The sequence below is a fragment of the Mandrillus leucophaeus genome, unplaced genomic scaffold (assembly GCF_000951045.1).
Source record: "Mandrillus leucophaeus isolate KB7577 unplaced genomic scaffold, Mleu.le_1.0 Scaffold18, whole genome shotgun sequence".
Classification (NCBI taxonomy): domain Eukaryota; kingdom Metazoa; phylum Chordata; class Mammalia; order Primates; family Cercopithecidae; genus Mandrillus; species Mandrillus leucophaeus.
Genome location: NW_012101809.1, coordinates 8,328,628 through 8,351,618, shown reverse-complemented (window position 1 = coordinate 8,351,618; position 22,991 = coordinate 8,328,628). Strand labels below are relative to the sequence as shown.

Genomic DNA, 22,991 nt, shown 5'->3' with positions numbered 1-22,991 from the left:
ATATATAGACACACACCTACTTTATGACAAATGAGACACTGCAGTACAGTGGAGAAATTATAATATTTTCAATACCTGGGTGCTACAATTTTGAATATCCTTATGGGAATACATGAATCTTTATCTCACATAATATACAAACATAATTATAACTGTATTGTCAGTAAAAATTTGAAAGCTAGTACTAACTTTTTTTTTTTTTTTTGAGTCTCACTCTGTCGCCCAGGCTGGAGTGCAGTGGCGAGATCTCGGCTCAACTGCAATCTCCGCCTCCCGGGTTCAAACAATTCTCCTGCCTCAGCCTCCCAAGTAGCTGGGACTACAGGCACATGCCACCATGCCCAGCTAATTTTTGTATTTTTAGTAGAGACAGGGTTTCACCACGCTGGTCAGGCTCATCTCAAACTCCTGAACTCAAATGATCCGCCCACCTCAGCCTCCCAAAGTGCTGGGATAACAGGCATGAGCCACTGTGCCCGGCAATACTAATATTTCTAAAAGAAAGCACAGAAGAGTATCTTCATGACCTTGTGTTATGCAAAGATTTTTTTTAAAACAGCAAAGAAAACCCATTAAGTATAAAGGAATTTTACTAAGAAATTCTTTATAATTATACTTTCTTTATAATTATACTTTCTTTATAATTTTATTTTTATTTTTATTTGTTTGAGATGGAGTCTACCTTTGTCACCCAGACTGAAGTGCAAGTGGCATGATCTTGGCTCACCGCAACCTCCACCTCCCAGGTTCAAGAGATTCTCCTGCCTCACTCTCCTGAGTAGCTGGGATTATAGGTGCCAGCTACCACACCCATCTAATTTTTGTACTTTTTGTAGAGACAAGGTTTCACCATGTTGGTTAGGCTGGTCTTGAACTCCTGACCTCAAGTGAACTGCCCACCTAAGCTTCCCAAAGTGCTAGGATTTACAGGCATGAGCCACCACGCCCAGCCTAATTATACTAATTTTAAATAGGACTACATTAAAATTAAGAATTTCTGTTAAGGCATTATTTTGAAAATAAAAAATTAAGTCCTAGAGGGGAAAAAGATATCTGTAATAATACCTTTTCAATAACCTATTATTATTAAATTAAGCCCTAGAGGGAAAAAAGTATTTGTAATAATACCTTACTGAAAAGGTATTATTACGGTAATTAATAAAATTGTTTTATTTGTTTTTTATTGTTTTTATTATGCAAAATAAAACAATTGCAATGAGGGAATCATAATTAGGAGAGTATAAATAAATTCTACAAATTAATAAGGGAAATACTGGTAACTCAATAGAAAATGTACAAATGGGGCTGGGCGTGGTGGCTCACGCCTGTAATCTCAGCACTTTGGGAGGCCGAGGCAGGCAGATCACAAGGTCAGGAGATCGAGACCATCCTGACTAACACGGTGAAACCCCATCTCTACTAAAAAAAATACAAAAAATTAGCTGGGCGTGGTGGCGGGCACCTGTAGTCCCAGCTACTTGGAAGGCTGAGGCAGGAGAATGGTGTAAACCCAGTAAGTGGAGCTTGCAGCTTGCAGTGAGCTGAGATCGTGCCACTGCACTCCAGCCTGGGCAACAGAGCAAGACTCCATCTCAAAAAAAAAAAAAGAAAAAGAAAAAAGAAAATGCACAAATAACTCAGGGTAACCAAATAGCCAATAAGCATATGAAAAAATTCTGAGCATCCCTGTATAATGCAACTTAATTTATAATAATATATTACTGTGCACCATCAGAAGATGTATATTTTAAAAGACTAATGATAGACTGGGTGTGGTGGCTTACAACTGTAATCCCAGCACTTTGGGAGGCCAAGGTGAGCAGATCACTTGAAGTCAGGAGTTCAAGACCAGCCTGGCCAACATGACGAAACCCCATCTCTACTAAAAATACAAACAAACAAAAATAAAACAACAACAACAAAAAATGAGCTGGGCATGGTGGCATGTGCCTGTAGTCCCAGCTACTTGGGAAGGTGAGGCAGGAGAATCATCTGAACCCAGGAGGTGGAGGGTTCAGTAAGCTGAGATTGCACCACTACACTCCAGCCTGGGTGACAAAGTGAGACTCCCTCTCAAAACAAAACAAAAACAAAAACAAAGACTAATAATATCAGGTGTTATTGAGAATGTGGAGCAGCTGGTCATTCATATAATGCTATTTGGAGTGTAGATACATACTGCCATTTGGGACTTGTTTGACATTAACTGCTCTAGCTGAACATGTATACCACCTATGACCCGGTGTTTCCACTTTTAGGTATATACTTATCAGAAATGCATACACATACGCACCAGAATGTATGTAAGATAATTTGCGTAGCAAAAGTATTTGTAAGAGCCCTAACTGGAAACAATCTAACCATCCATGAATAGTAGAATACATAAACTATAGTATATTTACAGAATGAAATGTCATACAGGAATGAAAAAGAACAAACTAAAGCTATATGCAAAAAACTTGGATAAATGTCATATCCATTATTGAGCTAAAGAAGTCAGACTAAAAAGAATGTATGTTGCGTTATTCCATTTAATTAAAATGCAAAAATAGTCAAAGCTATTAATAATTTATGGTGGCCAGGTGTGGTGGCTCACACTTGTAATCCCGGCACTTTGGGAGGCCGAGGCAGGCAGATCACAAGGTCAGGAGTTCGAGACCAGCCTAGCCATCACAGTGAAACCCCATCTCTACTAAAAGTACAAAAATTAGCTGGGCGTGATGGTGGGCACCTGTAATCCCAGCTACTTGGGAGGCTGAGGCAGGAGAATCGCTTGAACCTAGGAGACGGAGGTTGCAGTGAGCTGAGATCACAAAACTGCATTCTAGCCTGGGTGACAGAGCTAGACTCCGTCTCAATAACAATAATTCATGTAATAGAAGAGAGAATTACTGTTAACTTTGGAGGCAGGGTGATTGGAGAACTTTGGGTGTACTGACAGTTTTCAGGTGGTTCATCTGGGTAGCAGTTAATGGATGCATTCACTTTGCAAAATTCAAGTTGTATATTCAGTGATTTGTACATTTTTAATGTACAATGAGTACACTACCTTAATGTACAATTTCAGTAATGTACAATGTTAAGTACCTTTTACTCAACAAAAAGCTTACTTAAAAGTCATTTTGGAAATCCATTTAAAATACAGTACTTTATATTTACATCTTTGGGCAAAAAAAAAAAAAAAAAAGGAAAAATAAGAAAAACCTTTCTGGTACGCTTAGGGCCAAACTTCCGCCCTGTGTGCGAGGTGAATGTGAAGGTTCTCTTCCCAGAGACATGAGGCACCTGATCCTGGTACCCAGAGGAGTGTCGTCTTTTGAAGCAGCAGATGTTTACACTAAGGCAGAGTTCAGAGAGCTTTTCCATTTCTGAGAACACAATATAGCAAGATCTGAAACAAGAACTTTCACTTCTGATTAGCTCCAGCCTTTGTGCAAATGATAGAGAACACACTTCAGGGACAGAGACCTGGTTCTCATCTGTTCAACTCTGCTTTCCATGTAACAAAGATCATCATCAGGCATCTCACACTGGGTTGAGTGATGTGGGAACAGATTGGGGAATCTGGTTCGAAGATATGTGAATTCATGCCTTCTGGGCACAAGAAGGAAAAAAGATAACAAGTCAGTTCATTCCACTTGAGTGGGCAAAGCTTCAACAGCAGGAATGAAATCTGCTGCCTCCAGCTGTCAGATCTGGCTCCTTGACGCTGTGTTCTCCTGGTGCAGAGCACCAAGCCAACAGCACATTCTTCATATCAGGAGACCCTGGGGACCTCACATGTGATTGTGAGATGCTGTGCTGATGATTCAGACTCCTCCTCGCAGAAAAAGACCCTCAGTTTCTCTGTGACCCTCTGGATTATATATGTAGGCACGGGAGATGCACGTGATTAGCAATGCAGAATGAAGAGACACAGAGTGTCTCAAAAGTTGAGGAGAATTGACACTTGACACAATAATAATAATGTGGTTATCCAACATTCATTGAGCACCACTGTTCCAGTTTGTGAGGCTTTTCTTGAATTATCTTATGTAGATCTGACAGCAACTCTATGCAAGTAGGTGTTACCATTATTGTCATTTTATAGATGGCACTGCTGAGGCACAGAAAGGCAAGTAACTTACCTGAGATCACACAACTGCTAACTATTAGAGCCTAGGGTCTAATCCAGGATCTGTGGTATCTTGTCTTTCTACTGCTTCTTTATGGTGAAGGAACCATTTTCTAAGAAGAACTTCATGTAGCTTCTAAGAAGAACTTCATGTAGCTTCTAAGAAGAACTTCATGTAGCTCCTAAGCCTCTGTAGAAACCCATGGCTGGGATTATCAGTAGTCACGAAGATCAAGGAGTAGAAAGAAAAGGCCAAATCATCAATGACCAAGCCAGTTTAGCCTGTGGCTCTTATATTCATTCTTAGACACTAATCAATAAATGTACCAAAATTTTCCTCCTGGCTTCTCTGAGAATGCTAATGGCTTGGGATCCATTTGTGGAAGAACACTTCAGCAAAGAGAGATGCGAAATCCTCTCTGGGTTCACCCTCTTTGGAAAATGATGCCTTCGTTGAATGCCTAGTGTGCCTGACACTGTTTATCTATTCTAAAGAATATTGCAAAAACATAGGATATGAATGCAGCACCCAAGGAATTTAGAATACATGTATTTCTTTAGAGGCTTGGGTATAAATTAGGCTATAATATTTTTTAATTAAATCCAAAACAAAAACAAACAATCCCTGGCATGTGCCCCTACTGGCAATACATGGTGTCTTTATTCTCCTCAAAATCTCTATGAGTGCATTTCTTATTTAAATTTGATCCTTCTGAATTTACTTTGAAAATAGTGCCTGACTCTTGCCCCATTTCTGGTACCAACTCTTTATAAAAAGAGGGATCTTAAAGTCATGCTTCTGATGCCTGTAAAAAGCAAGTCTTCCAGGTACCAAAGAAACCTAGAGATCTCTGCTAGGTTCTGATAGGACATCACAGTGTGATTAATGCAAAAGATTCACCTCCCCAAGTTGTTACAGTATTTTTATTTTCATGTGAGTACCAAAGCTTGTGCCTCTATCCATCTTATATCATGGTTCAGCTTTCTCCCACTTTCTTGTCTTTCGTTTATGGGGCTAGGTTGGGTTAGGGACTGATCTAAGCCTCTTTTCTTTGCCCCAGTTACTTGCATACAAACCCCTCCTTGTAATTTCCATCTCCTTTGCATTTCATCTAAACCATCAGAGACCTGAAGCATCAACTGCCTCAGCAAATAGTTAGATATTTGTGTTTGTTTATTTGTTCTTTGATGAATATTTTACTAAGTGCCAATTTTATATCATGTACTTTTCATTCATTAATGGACTTACTTTAGTTTGTGGGACTATATGTTTTGGTTTGACTAGGACCTCTGTTATATTGAGTTTTAAATGAAAATCTAATGACATGAAGTAGGAAGTGCCTAATACCTTATATCTATTGGAAATAAAAAAGATTAATAATAAATTATCTAAATATAATAAATTATAATGCAGTAATTTATTGCATTATTTTGTAATAATATTTTTGGCATCCCCCAGTAAACTATACTGGGGGTATAGTTTAAAGTAAGAATCATGTCACTCCTGATTGCAGTTCCCACATCTCTGTACAATGTACCTAACATATTGATAGAAATTCAATAAATGTATCTGGATTTGGATAGGCTTCCCCAAGAAGCATAGAGATAAAACTGAAACTTAAAAGGAAAAGACTCTTAACATTTGAAAACCAGTCAAAACATGGTAAAATCTTCATCTGAAATCTAAATCTCTTCCTTAATCCTTTCCTAGTGCGTATCCTAATTCTAGCATAAGAATATCAATGAAAATATTGCTGAAACCAGAGCAAAGAGAACTTCTTATTGACAGAAAATAATTAAAGGCTAGGTACACTGATACTAGTTTGCAACTTCATATACAGTAGTATATGCTCAAGCCAGAAAATTACAGATTTAATATATGCAAGAAATGGGATTCTTTCCTGCAAATAGCATATGAGGTCACCCTCAAAACCTAGATGACAGAAATGCTTCCATAACACAATTCCTCCAAAATCCCACAACTTGGCTCACCTGATGTGTTACTCAGAAAGCCACATAGCTATTCTGAGGTTGATGAAAAATTCCAATGTCATCAATACCACCTGCCTCATTTCCTGCTGCTTTTAGGGTTCTCTCCAAGTGTACTCTCATGACAGAACCTTCATTAGCAGCACAAGGCAAAGGAGCAGTCGTACTTCCATCCCAGACTCACTGTGGCAGATGAAAGAAGAACACACGTGCGTGCACACACAAGCACACACAATGCATTTAGGCATCATTATTGCCTTAAAAATAAAGAACTGTTAATCCAAGAACCAACTGGAAGAGGAGTAGAGAAGTCCATAAAGTTGAGTCTAAGATGCTGAACATTTTCAAACTATACCTGACTTTTAGGAAACTGATCGAAGGTGTTTTGCACTGAGATTCAAGCAGGCAGTGAGAGGTGGCATCTCTGTGCTTGGAGACTCACTCAAGATGGATGTCCTCTGGACCACTAATGAGAACCTAATGAGCCTATAGACTTTCAACACAATAACTCAGCTTCCCAGAGAAATCCAATGCAAGGACCTGAAGGCACAGGATAGATGGCAAAGGCCCTAATCAGTCTGAAGAACTCAACAAAACTGATTTGGGAGGCATTTGTTTGAGAGAACTGATAGGCAGAAGTAGTATCTGCGTGTTAAGGAAGATAATTAAATCTGTTTTAAACAGCTGTAAGAGTAAAGAGATGCAATTCTCTGCATAATTTAAGACTTTTAAATTAAATCTAAGGCAAGGGACAAAAATTAAAACTTTGATCTGTATCTCATTGTCTTAATACTTCAATTTACATACAAAGACTGAAACTTAATAAGGAAAATTCATGATTTTCACTTTTGTGAGATTTAACTCTAAAACGTGAGGACTGTGTCCTCGTTAGACAGATTTCAATGATTCATAATTTCATATACATTGAAAGACTTAGGGGAGCATTAAAGTACCCACAGTGTAATAACACTTCATAAATATTGCAGGATGCTGTCAACCATCAGATGGTAGAGAAGATGGCTGTTGATAAAAATTTCTACGAGATACTCACTCGTCTGAATTCATGACAATTTGACCTACTTTCTCATCTGGAGAAAAGGTTATTTGGAGCCTTTAGTGGTGGCACAAAGGGTTAATAAGCAGTGTTATGTTGAGGCAGGCATCAGTTTCTTTTCTTTCTTTTTTTTTTTTTTCAGACACACCCTGTTGCCAGGCTAGAGTGCAACGGTGTGATCTCAGCTCACTGCAACCTCCGCCTCCTGCGTTCAAGTGATTCTCCTCCCTCAACCTCACGAGTACCTGGGATAACAGGCACGCACCACCACGCCCAGCTAATTTTTGTATTTTTAGTAGAGACAGGGTTTCATCATGTTGGCCAAGATGGTCTCGATCTCCTGACCCTGTGAGGCAGATATCAGTTTCTAAGTCAGCTTAGTTCTGACATAGACACCTCAACTGTTTCCTTCTTCCATACAAAGGAGTGGAAGCTGATTTCAGTGAGCCTTGAAGACTTGAGGTTTTCTCGTGTGTTACTCCTTTCTCCATTCAGCATTATTCTCTTTGACTCTAGCAAGCAAGGAAATCGAGCCACTTAATTTCTTCTCACTTGTTGTTGTTGAAGGAAATGAGGCAGGCAATATGGGTTGTCTTTAGCTAGAAGCCTAATGTCTGAAGTTCAAGTTGGATTGGTCAGCAACCCTTTCTAAGGCTCCACTTTTCTCTCCCCTGAAAACAAATGCAACTATATTGGAGTATTGCTGTTCTTTAGGATCTCAATGAAAAGATGTTTGCTAAGAACTTTAGTCTGACTTGTATACCTGGCTCATTACTGACAGTTCCAGTTCAGCAAACATCCCAGAGGCTGGATTCATGAAATAGTCTTCAGTTTGAATTTTCAATCTTCTAGTCTGCCTACTTTAGGCCCTGACAATACTAATGTCCCACTTCATCCACCTGGGTGGTCACCAGCCCTGAATCAAGGTTTCATCACACCATGCAATCCTCATCTGAGTGAGTAACTTCCTCAGGCTTCTGGCTTTGCACTTTGCCATTTGTTACTCTATGACCCTCTGCTCAGCTGCTCAGTCCTCAAGCTGGTCTACCATTAATGTGCAGTGGAAAGTCTCCACCTTACGACAGCAGCACTTGAATAAGTTCCGCATCTTTACCTGAGATCTGAGCTTATCTCAGCAGCACAAATTGATGTTAGAATATATATGTGTTGATTCACAATAATGCTAATAACAAGAATAATAGAATTGTAAAAATCACAGATTATCTGACTTGGAAGTGGCAATTAGGATCATCGGCTCTTCACATCTTTAATTTACAAGTAGAGAAATTGAGGTCCAAATAAACAATGTTTTTTGAAGGACATAAAAGTAGGTCTTCTAATTCGCAGGTCGCCACCTAACTTTTGTAGGGCACCTCTTTCACATGCAGCACCTCTTTAAAATGAATTTCACAACAACCTAATAATTTAGAAGGGGGATGAAGTGACTTCCAGGGCAAGAAATCATATATCCATTTCGTAGAAGAGATCTTATGACTTGGTTAAGACCACCAAGTGATACTAGGTATAAAAATTTAAGCTATTTAAACATGTTGACCACATAATGCTTAAAACAGTATAGTGATTCCAGTGTTACAGGAGTGGTATCTGTGTCCACGTGCATTCTCATTGATTAAAATGGTATTCACCAATATGTTAACAAGGTAGTCTGTCGGTGATATAATTATGGGTGATTTTGATTTTCTTTGTCATCATTTTATGTATTTCTGTATTTTACCAATGAATATACCGTGCCTTTTTTTTCTTTTTTTTAAAATTTCTTCTAACTATGCTGACAAATTTCTGTTACATATTTTACTACTAGGAAAACCCGATTCTATAGAGATTTATTCCTAAAGGAAACTTCCTCCTATTTTCAAAGTATATATAATTTTGTTCTAATTGCATAGTTGAATGTTTTTCCTTTATGAGTGAATTTCCAAAGTCATTCAAAAACATTTATAAGATTTGTGTCATTTGGCAGCCAGAGCCTGCTGATGTAATTCCTACAGCCACCATGCAGTGGTAACAGTATAGCAGTGCCCCTTATTATCTAAAAAGTGCTTCCAAACTGCAATGGGTCAAGATTCTGAACCTCTCTATACCACAGTATCTAGATAGAGTGCAGAGGCCCCAGCTCATAGTCATTATCTGCTTACACACGCTAAGTACTCCTCCTGCCTTATATATTCTGTTCCATTTTAAACCAGACACCAAGTACAGAACACACAAAAGGGAAATTTGAGATTCAGTGAAATACATGGTACTATCGCCCATTTCCAAGGGAAGGATTAAACCACTTTGTGATGTTGCTATTGGAATGTCTTGATCTGGGCATTAGATCCAGAAGTATTTGGGTTTTTAGTTAGTCAAGTCCCAAGGATCTGAGACCTCACAGAAGGGCCCGAAAAACAGCCATCTTCATTTCATCTGAGAGAAAGTGAAATGTCATAAATCTAGGCAAATGATTTGGTGTGTTCAAAGTGTGCTCTCTCTGGAATTCCTGGCCTTGACAGATCTGAGTTCTCTAGAAAAAATGTAAAACCTTCTGCACTATCCTCTTCACAGTGGTGACTCTTCATCTCCCAGGCCAGAGCATCCAAATTCACTGTAGGTTTTGCTTGCAGAGAAGCTCAGGAGGTGTGCACATTTGGAGAAAGACATGTGCTTTAGAAAACCATCTTTGAACAGACAAGAGGAAAAGGCTGACAATACTCTGTAATTATGCAGGGATTTGAACATCTTGAAGTCACTGTCCAGAGCTCAGTTTTGAAACTGAAGAAACACCTATAGGGCATGATTCAAACCAGACATCCTGGGAGCACTCTGTCCCAGCTGCTCTGGTGTGGAAACTTTGGCTTTCAGCAGTGGCAGCACCTCTTGGAAGAGAAGTCAGAGAGGACAAATAACTTGCTTGGGAACAGAAGATAGGTTGTGTGTAGCTGCCTTTTATCCTAGACTGTTTTTTTCTTGTTCTATAAAAGCTCAGTTTACTATTATAAAATGTCACATGAGAAGGTCCAACACAATTACAACATTTGTTTCCTGATTAGTCATGTTAGACTTTGTCAAATACTCACACCACCAGGAACCCTCACAAACACATTTTGAAGCTTCTGGGGTATTTTATAGAGCCTGGCATATTACACTGGGATCATCTTACATCACTTTGGCATTCCTCTAAAGGGTTGTAGTTAGCGAAGCTCACAAAGTTCTTTGGTTTCACACATCAGTGAATTCATTCTTTAGCACCCATCTGGGAATGAGCACCAGTGTAGTTTGAGTGTTTTCTGTGAACGAGTTGTAAGAGTGCTGGACTCAGAGTTAAGAACAGCCTGATTCAAACTAGTCTTGTGACTCTAGGCAAATTTGAACAGGTCTGAGTTCTTAGGGTTGAAGATTGATATGGTTTGACTCTGTGTCCCCACCCAAATCTCATCTTGAAATGTAATCCTCATAATCCCCAGTGCTGAGGGAAGGACCTGGTGGGAGGTGATTGGATCGTAGGGGTGGTTTCCTCTATGCTGTTTTCATGATAGTGAGTGAGTTCTCAGAGACCTGATGGTTTTATAAGTATTTGATAGTTCCTCCTACACACACTGTATCTCACATGCCAGCACACAAGACATGCCTGCTCTCCCTTACACTATGATTATAAGTTTCCTGAGGCCTTCCCTAGCCATGTGGAGCTGTGAGTCAATTAAACCTCTTTACTTTATAAACTACTCAGTCTCAGGCAGTTCTTTATAGCAGTGTGAAAACAGACTGATACAAAGATTAAATAAGATAATATATAGAAAGTAGTTGCTATTATTTCTGACACAGTAAACTTTCAAGAAATGTTTTCTCTCTTCTCCTTTAGTGACCACCCAGGGGATCTTTTAGAGCAATTGTTTTCCTTTTCTATTTTTTGTCTTTAATGAGAGAGTGTTTCACTCTGTTATCCAGGCTGGAGTGCAGTGGTGCAATCATGGCTCACTACAGCCTTGACTTCCTGGACTCAAGTGGTCCCCTCACGTCAGCCTCCCAAAGTAGTGAGATTACAGTCATAAGCCACTGCACCCAACTAGATCAATCTTACTTGCACTCTCGCTTTGTGTACAAAGTCACATGCCATAGTTCACTGTTCTGAATAAACACAGGAGGATAGCTTTTCTCTCCATGTATTTACTACATTGGCTGATGAAATCTCTTCTTTGAATACCAGGGTACATTGAAATGTTATTTCCTTTTCCACTTCTTGTTGAGACCTTGCTAACCTGAGTCTACCTCCTTAGAGTAGGGTATGCAGGATAATGGTGAGATACTTTTATTTCATATGCTGTACTCTGCCTAAATATCCTTAGTCATATAAAGAAATGGCTGAAATAATCTGATTTCCTTTCTGTCACTCAATGCTGCTTAATGTGTGAAAAATCTTACTTTGTGGTCAAAAGAACACAAAAATAACAACATAAATCCAGCTGGTTATATTCCATCATCAGTCAAAACAAAGTCTGTGTTACATTGGTTATTTCCAATGTATGTAATCCATATTAAAATATTTACAGTAATAACAGAGGTATAATGTTGTATTTTGTAATGTTTCTTGTGTTATACAGTCCTCTACCCGCTTTTAAATTTGGAGAAATAGGTATTTCCCCTCATTCACTCCTTTCTTTTAATCCTGCTGATCCCTTCCTGCCCTTCACTTCACTCCACTTCCAGGGTAATCAATATTAACAGTCTGGGCTACCTTTGCTATCACCTTTCTCCGTACTCACACAAACACACACAGATTTATTATATTTGCTGTTTTATTTGTTGCTTTTTTTTAATTAAAAATGGGTTATACTAGTGATTTTTCTGCAATGTAATTTGCTCATACGAAGCTTGAGTCAGGGCCACTGCTGTGCTTGCGTGGACCAGGTTCTGATATACGAGCCTGGTATCTGTCTACAATGGGTCTCTGATGCCTTAAGGGACATCTTGGAGTCTCATTTCTGGACTGAGGCTGTCCGTGTTGAGTTTCCATAGCATTTATTTTCCCATTCTTCTGTGAATCTGTGTTACAGGAACTGATAGGTTCACACACCTTTCATTGCTCAGGTTAATATTGGCTTCCTGGTGGCCATTTGATATATTTGTTTTTCTATTCTAGAAGTCAGCAATGCCCTTGGAGAATAGAATCATCACGTGGACTTCATGTGGGTTTTGTGCCTTTCTCAGGAACTTCTTTTGAACTAGTCTTCTCAATTCTGTGTCTGTATTAGGATATGTGACTAAAGAGCATTAGATCTAAAGAATTTTATAATAGTCTAGATGTTTGCCAGCCTGGATTTAGTTTCAGAAATGATTTCTTTTGATTTATTAGATTGAAGTATTTTTCACTTAATTATACACATGACTTTACTGACTACTGACTATGAATACCAATTGTTTCTCATATTCTCTATCTTCTTTATGGCTTAAACATGATACTGTTTTACTAGCGGGTAGACAGAAGTGGAGTGTTGAGTAAATGCCAACCTATCATTGTTAGAGAGGAAAAGAGTCAAAGCCAGGAATGCAGTCAAGCAAGAAAAGAAAATAATACTTTATCTTTGTTACCACCTTCCTCTTGGTCTGAGAGAAATATTGCAAGGAATTTCAATTAAAGAAACTCAAAGAGAACTGAACTGAATAGGTCAAGTCAAAGCACAGATCTTCTTAAACCCTTTTGTAGGTCTCTAACTAGCTGCGTGACTTTATGCATCTTACTTAACCCCTCTGTACTCCAGATTTTCTGGTGTATCAAACATAAATAACATCTATCCTTTCTATCTCCTAGGGTCCTAACATCCACATGAGATAATATATAAGAAAGAATTTTGACAAACACAATAGAAATGTGCAATTTTCAAATTATATGGAACTAAAAAGGATCATTCGCAGGCGTTGCATTAAGGCACTGAAGATACAACCATTAACCAGACACTTCTCAGACCCGTGGAGTTCACACAGTCTATCCTAGTACCACCCAGCAACTCATTTTTCTAGTGAAGTTTGCTAATCTTGTCTGCGTATGTATTATGACACTTTTGTTTGTGATTATGCTCCAGTCCACGAACAATGAGTTTAGTCTTTCCATTCCCAGCCTTATTACAACCTTAGTATTTACAATCCTAAAGCATCCTGGTAAAGCTTTTTCATCATATTAAAACCAAGTAAGAATAGCATCAACTTGTGCTGCAGTGTTCATCTTCAGATGAATCCGACCACAAGAAGACCTAATATTCAACAATCAGAATGAGAGGACCTCAGCCTTCGCTACAGCCCAGCATCGGCTACAGACCTCAGACTGCAGCAGTACTGGGCATCCTCTCAGAGGCCTCAAAACAGTGCTGGATCTTGGGTAGTAGTTGGACATCAAGATTAAGAAATAAAACTCCTAAAAGAGATGTTGATATCAAAGGCTCAGAATTACTGATTTCAAAACCAATAAACTCTGAGAATTAATTTTGACAGAAAGGTGCATATAATTTTCTGCTGGAGCTTTTTTGTTTGTTTTTTTTTGTTTTGTTTTGTTTTGTTTAATCTACTATCATCTATCCTAGAATACCTCCAAATTGGCTTTCCAGCACACTTGGATCCCCTTCCAGTTCATCTCCATATCATAGCCAGAGTGATCATTTTTAATTAAAAATATCATCATGCCATCTTCCCTTAAACCCCTACTTAGAACACTTGAATCATTAAGTTGATCTCACAGAATAGGAGAGTAGAATGGTAGCTACAAGAGGCTGGGTAGGGAGAGATTGGTTAATGGGTCCAAAATCACAGTTAGACAGGAGGAGTAAATTCTAATGTTCTATAACACAGTACAGTGTTAACTGTCATTAACAATAATTTATCATATATTTCAAAATAGATAGAGGAAAGGAATTTGAATGTTTCCAACACAAAGAAATAAAAAAGGTTCAAGGTTATAGATGTCACAGTTACCCTGATTTGATCACTGCACATTATATACATGTATTGAAATATCACATATACCCCCATAAATATATGTGATTATTATCAATCAAAATTTTAAAAACATTTAAAAAATTAAAACACTTCAATGGCTTCTCATTGCTCTTAGGAAAAAGATAAAAATCAGGAATTTGACTCACAAGTCCGGAAAGGTATTTTTCTCTGCTTTAACCTCATTTGGTAACATGTTCTTGTTCTCTCTCTCTTTTTCCTCCTTCTTTTTAAATTTCTTCAACCGTACTATCTCCCTCTACCACAGGTCCTTTGCACATCTGTTCCCTCTGTTCCCCTGGCCTGCACTCTCTCAGTTGTACCTCATTCATTCATCTCCTCCATTTGGTTAATTTACCTGCTTCTTTCAGGTATTCTCAGCTCAGATATCACTTCCTTTTGGAAGCCTACTTTGAAATTCCCAATCAGATCAGCTCTCTAGTCCTGTGTATTGCAAAAGCTTACAACTCCATGTACCTTTCCTTCATGTCACCCTGCAATAATTTTATTTGCATAATTAGTTAATTAAAGTACATGTGTTTCACTAGTGGTCTGTAAGCTCATGAAAGCCCAGGCCATATTTGTTTTGTTTGTTTGGCTATTGCTTGCTTAATAACATTTTCCATTTGGTGACTGACATGAGATAGACACTCAATAAATATCTGACAGTTGGGTGAACGAATGACCAGAGAGTTGGTAGGGTGAGTTTGCCTAGTCAATAGTTATTAGGACTTGGGCTGTCATCCCTTTGCTCGGTTTCTTTTTCTCTGAAAGTGGCTGGCATCCTTGCTTCTAGCAGTTATTTGAGCCCGGAAACACCAGAATCTAATGACAGATGAGCCCCAGTATGAAGCTGTTACAGTGGTATTAGTCTTACCACTCACCTGAGAGCTCCTGAAGGAAAAGGCATGGAATCTAGTTTGTCCACCTTTAGTGGAAAGTGACAACAGGAATATAATTTGCTGCCTTCTGCTGTCATACATGGCCCCTTGACATTCTTATCTCTTAGTGCAGAGTCCAAGCCCAGAGGTCTGTCCCAACATCAGGAGGTCCTGGGGACTTCACATTTGATTGGAGAATTCCATGCCTTTGTCTTCAGGGACTGTCAGGTGCATGTTAAACTTAATACTTGATTCTATCATCTAAAGTATGATCTGTTATATAATTATATGTAAAATACCTGACCTAACACCCTAATAGCCTGACTCTGTAATGGAAACCTTACTAATGCACTAGTCCAAACTTTGAGTAGCTCCATCCTTTCACCTGTTATATAGGCAGAGAACATTCCATGAATGGAGAATGAAGAATCCTATCATGAAACAAAATGCAGCAAGACAGACAGTAGACATCAAGAGAGATAGAAATTGAAGGGCTTTTGTGTAACTGGTCTTGATGCAGGACAACAAAAGGGAAGTGATGAAGACCAGACAGAAAGGGCAAGGCAAGGTAGACTCAAGCAATGGCAGCCAAAGTTGTATTCTTCCCACCTGTGTGTCTGCTCTTTCTCAGTGGAGGCTGAAGTAGAGGTGACTGAAGGTGTGAATCTCCCCTGTCCGTTTGCAAATGATGGGCCCTGCCTGATGCTCACTCTGTTGCCACAAAGTACATTAAACTTGTCTGTCTCCCTCTTCCCTCATGTCCTCCCCCTCTCTAGTGGAAACTGCATTCCTTGTTTTATTCTGTGGATAACCCCAGATATCCTTGCTATTTCCCTCAGATACTTGCTTCAAAAGTGGGCTCTTTCCCCATGCCCACACCTAGGGCCGTCTTCCTGGCAACTCTGTTAAAAACTAGGAGTGGAAACTAGCTGGAAACAGAATGAGAAATTGATCAGTCCACTTTGGTTGTTTAAATGAAGGACACGTCAGCAAGAATAGTTGACATTTATATTTATTAGTGAAGGGAATTCAAGTAAGTGCACAATATCTGGGCTTGAGGATATTTATTTTGTAGTTTTGAATGGAATTTCTCTTTTTACCCTAGGGGAGAATTTGTGCCTGTGTACTTACTGAGAGTCTACTGCTATGAGTCCCACATACAATGCTTGGCTAGGCGTAGAGCAGAGGAGTAGTCACACAGATTCATAGGATTTGAACTACTTTTCTTTTCCCTGTGAATTAATCTTTTAAATGTCAACATTTTAAACTTGGCCTTTTCAAAAAATGTGATACCATATGAACCTTACTTAATCGAAAATACATTTCTAGTTCAAAGGTTTTTGTTTTTTTCTTTCCTGAAAGTGGGAAAGGCTAACAGCAACAACAAAATTTGTTAAAGGATGGACTGTGTGTGAAGGAAGCTGGTTTTTGTCAATGGGGTCTAAGCAACTTTTTTCCTTAAGAATCTAAACTGTTGTTCCAAAGGCCATTTCTTTTTTTACAGGTCTGGGATTTTATAATGCAGAATTTATCTTCTTCTGCCTACCCATGGGAAATTTGGAACTACACAATTTCAATTAAGCTTTAAAGGGACAATAGTAGGTCTTTTACAGCTACATTGATTTACAGTCATTTTTATGTAGCATTTTACAGATGACTAATTAATCTGTAATTCATTTCCTGCATGTTTTTTACAACAGCTCTTTAAGACAGTAAGGTATTATTATACCCAGTTCATAGATTTGTCACTGAGACTGAAGGAGACTGAATGACTTGCATGAAGTCTTCCAGCTTGTTAATGGCACATGAGAATTCATGCCCAGGAGAGCCTTGATTGCCCACAGTGCTATATTCTCTCTATAATGAATGACTTGGAAGTGCAGAAAGATGGGTTAGAATCCCAGGATTGCCACTGACTAGCTGTGTTAACCTTGAACAAGTGATGACATCTTTTTTGACTTCAGCTTCTTCATCTGTAAAGTAGATCTGTAAAAAAGATTGCCTACTCCTCTCTCCAGACTAGACTAAGAATCTGTGAAGAATAACATAAGATCATTTTGATAGTTTGAAATGCTGAAGCATAAAAAAATTAACCATTATTATCTCAAATAATAACAGTGCTGAGTCCAGTGTCATATCAGATATCAGGAAAAGTGTCTTCCATCCTTCCTATGATACAATTAGGGAACGAGAAATAACGAGGGGGATTCGGGTTGAGGGGTGGTCCTGAAGACACAGGAAGTGGAGTGGTCCATTACCACGTCAGTCAGGAAGGCTAAATTTTTTTTTTTTTTTTTGAGATGGAGTCTCACTCCATCATCAGGTTGGAGTGCAGTGGCTCGATCTTGGCACACTGCAACCTCTGTCTGCCAGATTCAAGCAATTCTCCTGCCTCAACCCCCCAAGTAGCTGGGACTATAGGCATGTGCCACCATGCCTAGCTAATTTTTGTATTTTTAGTAGAGATGGGGTTTCACCATATTGGCCAGGATGGTCTTGATCTCTTGACCTTGTGATCTGCCTGCCTTAGCCTCTCAAAGTGCTGGGATTACAGGCATGAGCCACTGCGCCTGACCCAGGTAAGCTAAATTTTTTAAGCTGTGTGTGTACACCTTTTATCCTTGTGGATGCTAAGACTATTACCAAAGCCTTTGGAGGAACTGAATATCACATTGCAGCTGATAATGAAGCACTATTAATTTTCAAATCCCTGAAACTTATAGTAGTTGGTGCCCTTCAGATTTGGAGTGTATCCATCATAGCAAACTCTTGCCTGCCAGGGAATGTCACAGGGATTCTGTCAAAGGCAGGCAGATGCTCCTAGCTGTAGGAGTGAGCCAGGGCTGCTGTCATGCCTGAGCCAGGGACTAGGACAAGCCATAGTCCCCAGTCCCCTAGGCAGGAGCAGCTGAACACTGACTTCTTCCCTCTGATGTTGGGCTCTTTTTCAGGGTGATGTTCAGCGGACACTCATCCAAGTGGACTTCGGCGATGGTATCGCGGTGTCTTATGTCAATCTCAGCTCCACAGAAGATGGGATCAAACACGTCTATCAGAACGTGGGCATTTTCCGTGTGACCGTGCAGGTGGACAACAGTCTGGGTTCTGACAGCGCCGTCCTGTACTTACATGTAACTTGTATGTTATTACTGTTGTTGGTTTATGACCTATCTTAAACATTGTGTCCTTTCAAATCGAATTCACAATTTTGTATCTAGAAGAAGTGCACTCGTTATCTTTTAGCAGAAGGGGAATGGGGAAGAAATGATTAAGAGACCAAAATAAGGAAAGAGTAAGAAGACAATCAAAGAGAATTTGAATAATCCTGGACTCTCTGGATTGCCTCAAATTCTCATTGCATTTCCCCTGCCTACCCCAGGTGCCTTGAAGATGCGACACTTGAATCTGGAGGCTGGGGCTGAGCAACTTGCAGAGCTATTTGGTTTAAACAAAGAAATTTGGTTTTGCAGGGGGGTCGGAAATTGTTGTAAACAATCCACATGCACCACTCAATCTAAGGCATTGAGAATTACCCCAAGTAAATAAGTTTCTCACCATCTGATTATTTCTATCTTCTCATAATATGTTGCTATTAATAATCCTTTTAGAGTTTCACTCCTTTTCTAAAAAAAAAATGTGTTTCCTGGGCTTCTATCTGGGATGACTTGGTGTTAGAGAGAAGGTGGTGTAGAGAGAAAGAGTATAAAAACAACGTTAAGGAAACTATGGTAGAAAACAGTTCCAAGAAATACTAAAGCTTTTCCCTCATTGAGGATTCTAAAGATGTGAGTAAGTACGATGAGACAATAATAACTTCTAAGTTATATGTGCTCATGTGTCATTCATATGTTAGGTGTAAGGGGTTTCCCAGTCATAGGACTTATGTTGATTACTAATGAAATTGTTTCCTTTAAATGAAAGTAGCTCCTTTATATGAATGGCCTTGTTCAAATATCAAGTTTTAGTCAAGAGTCTGAAGGCCAGGCATCATTACTCCATGCCTCTCCTCTGCACCTTGCGCATGGAACAAAATTGAATACAGAAAGTATCAATCAGAACATTTTCTTTTTTAGCTGCTGTGGTCCAGTGAGAGAGCAAGACTATTAAGCAATGACCAAGAGATGTTTTGGTTGTTGAGTCTTCCTAACATGTCAGTAATTCTAATCTCTGTCTCCTGTACTCTCATGGCAGAGGTGCTTCAAAGAAACATGCACTCCTTTATTCAGGTCTAGACAAAGTTACACACGATTCTCAGTGTGCCAGCTCGGTCTGTCTACTTTTGGCTACAGTTTACAGTATGTTCCAGACTTTGTGCTAAACAGACTCTTAATGTATATTACCTCACTTCTCAAAACAGTCCTGTGAAGTACGCACTATTAGTAACTCTATTTACAAAAAGTGTAGAGGTTCAGAGAGCTTAAGTTACTTGCTTGAAGTGGCCGACCTACTACCTAGCAGAACCATGCTTCATACTCAGGTCCACCTGCCGCAAGGATCCTAGCTCTTGCTAACTAAAGTCAGTGTCAGCGCCAAGAGTGGCTTGGGATTGGAGGAGCTGTCTCCATAGCTTTTACCATCTACCCCCTACTCTTTACAGATCATCTTGAAGAAACAAACATTTTGGATAGAAGCAGTGTGCTTGTTGCACAACTACATAGTTCAGGACTCACCACGGGGGCTCCTTTCCATCTAACTGCCATCCCTGACTTGTCCTATATAGACATTCAGGACTTGCCACTCACTAAGACATAATACCCCCCTATATGTTAGTATGTAGGGAAATGATAGCAATGGTATCGTAGAAATGGTCATGCTAAAATATTTAACAATATTCTGACCAATGTTTTAATTTAAATAGAGACAATCTTCAGTATTTATATAACATTAAAAGTGTCTTGAATGAATGAATGACCAATGGGGAAGAGACCCATAACTATGAAGACTCGAATTTATTAAGGACCCCTGGAGAGTTCTTTTTCTATTGCCTGGCTTCCTTAACTCTTTACATCATAAACATTAATGATTAGTAACAAAAATAACTTGCAAAAAAAATGACAGCACATTTGCCGAGAATAGCTCCTACCTAGATCATATCATATCTCATAGCTTATTCTATAAGGGATAATTTTGCCAGAGAACTAGCTTCCTTACAAATTACAATTGTGTTCCGTACACCACAAATTTGTTATACATCTACCATAGTCCAATCACATGTAAATACTGATTTAAAAGCCAGTATCAGCTTCTGATCTAAATTTTCTGGGTCTCCCATTGAATCTTCCATAGCTTCACCTCTTTGTCACTCTGTAGGCTTTTTCTCGTTCCTATGTGTGTGATCATACCCCTCGAGGTGTCTACTGCTCCCCTGCAAGACTCCTCCCTAGTTAACAAAATTCTGGAGAGGAAAACAACACACACAGAGATTGTCTCTGCTCAAGATTAAGGGCTGCCGAAACCCTTCTAAAAGAAACCAGTTTCTCATTCACTTGCAATACTTTCATTTCATTAGCCTAGTTGATTGGATAAAATATTTGACCTTAATCTTAGAGGAAGATAATTTGTAATGGAATGTTTCGTGTTCTGATTTTGATTTTGTAGACTCATCTTGGGTTAAGTGGTTGGATAAGCATGCCTCACATAATGGAACTTTTTTCTAAGCCTGGCTCTTTGGTACTAATTGTGTTAAAAACAAGGTCACGTTTGAAGCTGTTTGCTAACTCACATACATATAAACTCATGTCATAACTGTTTCAGCAGATTCTGACATGCCCGGTTAGTACCTCCCTCCTAAAGGATCCAGGGTGCTTTGCTATGCACACAAACTCATTTTGCTCATCTTCACATCTATACCGTAATAGACTTCTGGCCTTGTCTTTCAGATGGAGAAATCAAGGATTGGAGAAGCACTGTGACTCTGGCATCACTTTACGCTCAAAGCAAGTCAGAACAAGAACATGACTGCGTCACACTCTCAAGCATCTTAAAGCTAGAGGGTGTCATGAGTGACTGTAGGTGCCAAAGTGCAGAGGTGGCTTTGTAGGGGGAAAAAAGCATTGGACTAAGTCGGGCATTCTGACTAGGTCCAGATTTTGGTTCAAACTCCTGGGGAAGTCACTCCGTCTCTCTGAGCCTCGATGTTCTCCTCTGTCAAGCAGATGCTCATCTCATTCCCAAAAGTCCCATCGAGCAAAATATATGGTACCCTGGCACCTAGTAAAACTTGATTTTTCTATCATCATAAAGTAGCATATACATTTGGACTTAGTGGATTGTGAGGGAGAGTAGAATTAGCAGCAACTCTTAGCTCACCAAGCCTGTCCTCTGCCCCTCCCCCATTCCTACCCTGGGGGGCAATCCTGAAAGCCCATTGCCTGTCTCACATACACATTCTGACCACTCTCCAGTGCAGAAAGGTGATTTGATTCCAAACCAGAGGGTTTGAAAAAAAAGATGGGTTTGCAAAGGTCATCTGAAACAAATGGAGCCGATGTTCCTGCCTAGTGTTTCAGGAGTGGGCCCGGTCTTGCTGGGCACGTGGTAATCTGTTGTAGCCTGACAGTAATTCCTTGGGGATAGTATTCACTGTGCTCTGCTAGTTTGCAAACTAATGAGACACATGCTGCAGCCAGTGTTGCCTTCAGTCGGATGGGGCAGAGGATTTACAGAGCATGCAGATTTCTGCTCAGAAAGCTGCCCTGTCGCAGCCAGTCTTGCAGAAAAAAAAAAAAAATCAGTGAAGGCTGCAAACTTGCAGAACAGGAAGTAGAAAAAAAAAAGATAAGGTGGATCTTCTAGTCCTTCCTAAACCACTTCCCTTAGCTGTTCCCTTATGTAGGAGCCATGTTCAGAAGACTTTCTGGCCCCATCTTAGAGTAAAAGTATCTGTGTAGCTTGAAAACCCATGTAGTTTTTCAACTGTTCACACCATCATTTTATTGACCAGCAAATGTCAGACTAGGATTTTGTAAAGTGTGACTTAATGAGCCACCTACCCCCAAATTAAACGATAAAAATGCAGTGTTCTGGGTCTTATCCCAGACTCACTGAATTAGGATTCCTGGAAGTATGACATCATAATCTGCTTTGAACAGATTAGTATGATTTTTATGTACACTGGAGTTTGAGAAACTCTGTTTTAGGATCTCAACTTTATGGTTTGAATCACTCTTATTTCTTCTAGTAGCTTTTTTAAACATTGCAGACAGATAGCAATATGATATGTGCACAATATTTAATTAGGTGGCCAAAGGTCTCCGGAACATAAATGCTGCAGGCAGGCCAGAGCAGCCGGTACACACACACACACACACACACACACACACACACGCGCGCGCGCGCACGCAATGTGCAGCCTCAGGAGTCGGTTGTTTCCTGCCACACAGAAGGGCTATAAACAAGAAAAGAGAAGGGAAACCCAATTCACACAATTCCCCAATTCTTGCAACCACCTTTCCAGAAAGATTCATATGGAATGATGTAGCGCCACCTACTGTTCCTTTTGTGCATTGCAGGCACCTGTCTGAAGGAGCCATATCTGCCCGTTCAGCTCCCTACTTAATGCAGGCAGCCAGTTGGGGGCCTCCAGGGTCTGGAGTTTCACCTCTGTGGCTCCATTAGGGTATACTGCCTAATGGATGATGAACAGAAATGGTCAAAGAATAGGCTTTTGTATAGCAGGAACCAGGTATTTTAAACCCGTGAAAAGTAAATGAATAAAAGATGCTGTGGGAATCTGAAAGATAAATTTCATATGTGTATACATATATAACATATATGCATGTAAGCGTGAACTTATACAAACACACACATACGTATTTCAGGGCCTACAAGGCCAACATACTATGTGTCTTGAATTTCTCTTACAAAATTCATCACTGGCTGGGCACGGTAGCCCATGCCTGTAATCCCAGCACTTTGGGAGGCTGAGTCAGGCAGATCACCTGAGGTTGGGAATTCGAGACCAGCCTGGCCA

The 22,991-nt window shown here is 39.6% G+C and overlaps 1 protein-coding gene across 1 annotated transcript in view; it reads left to right on the top strand.

The window, feature by feature from the left end:
* SORCS1 (sortilin-related VPS10 domain containing receptor 1) overlaps nt 1-22,991 on the top strand; it is a 450,233-nt gene that overhangs the window by 378,769 nt on the left and 48,473 nt on the right. Inside the window, exon 19 of the mRNA XM_011977539.1 lies at nt 17,971-18,157. Within this exon, the coding sequence (XP_011832929.1) occupies nt 17,971-18,157 (187 nt within the window). The remainder of the gene's footprint in view (nt 1-17,970; nt 18,158-22,991) is intronic.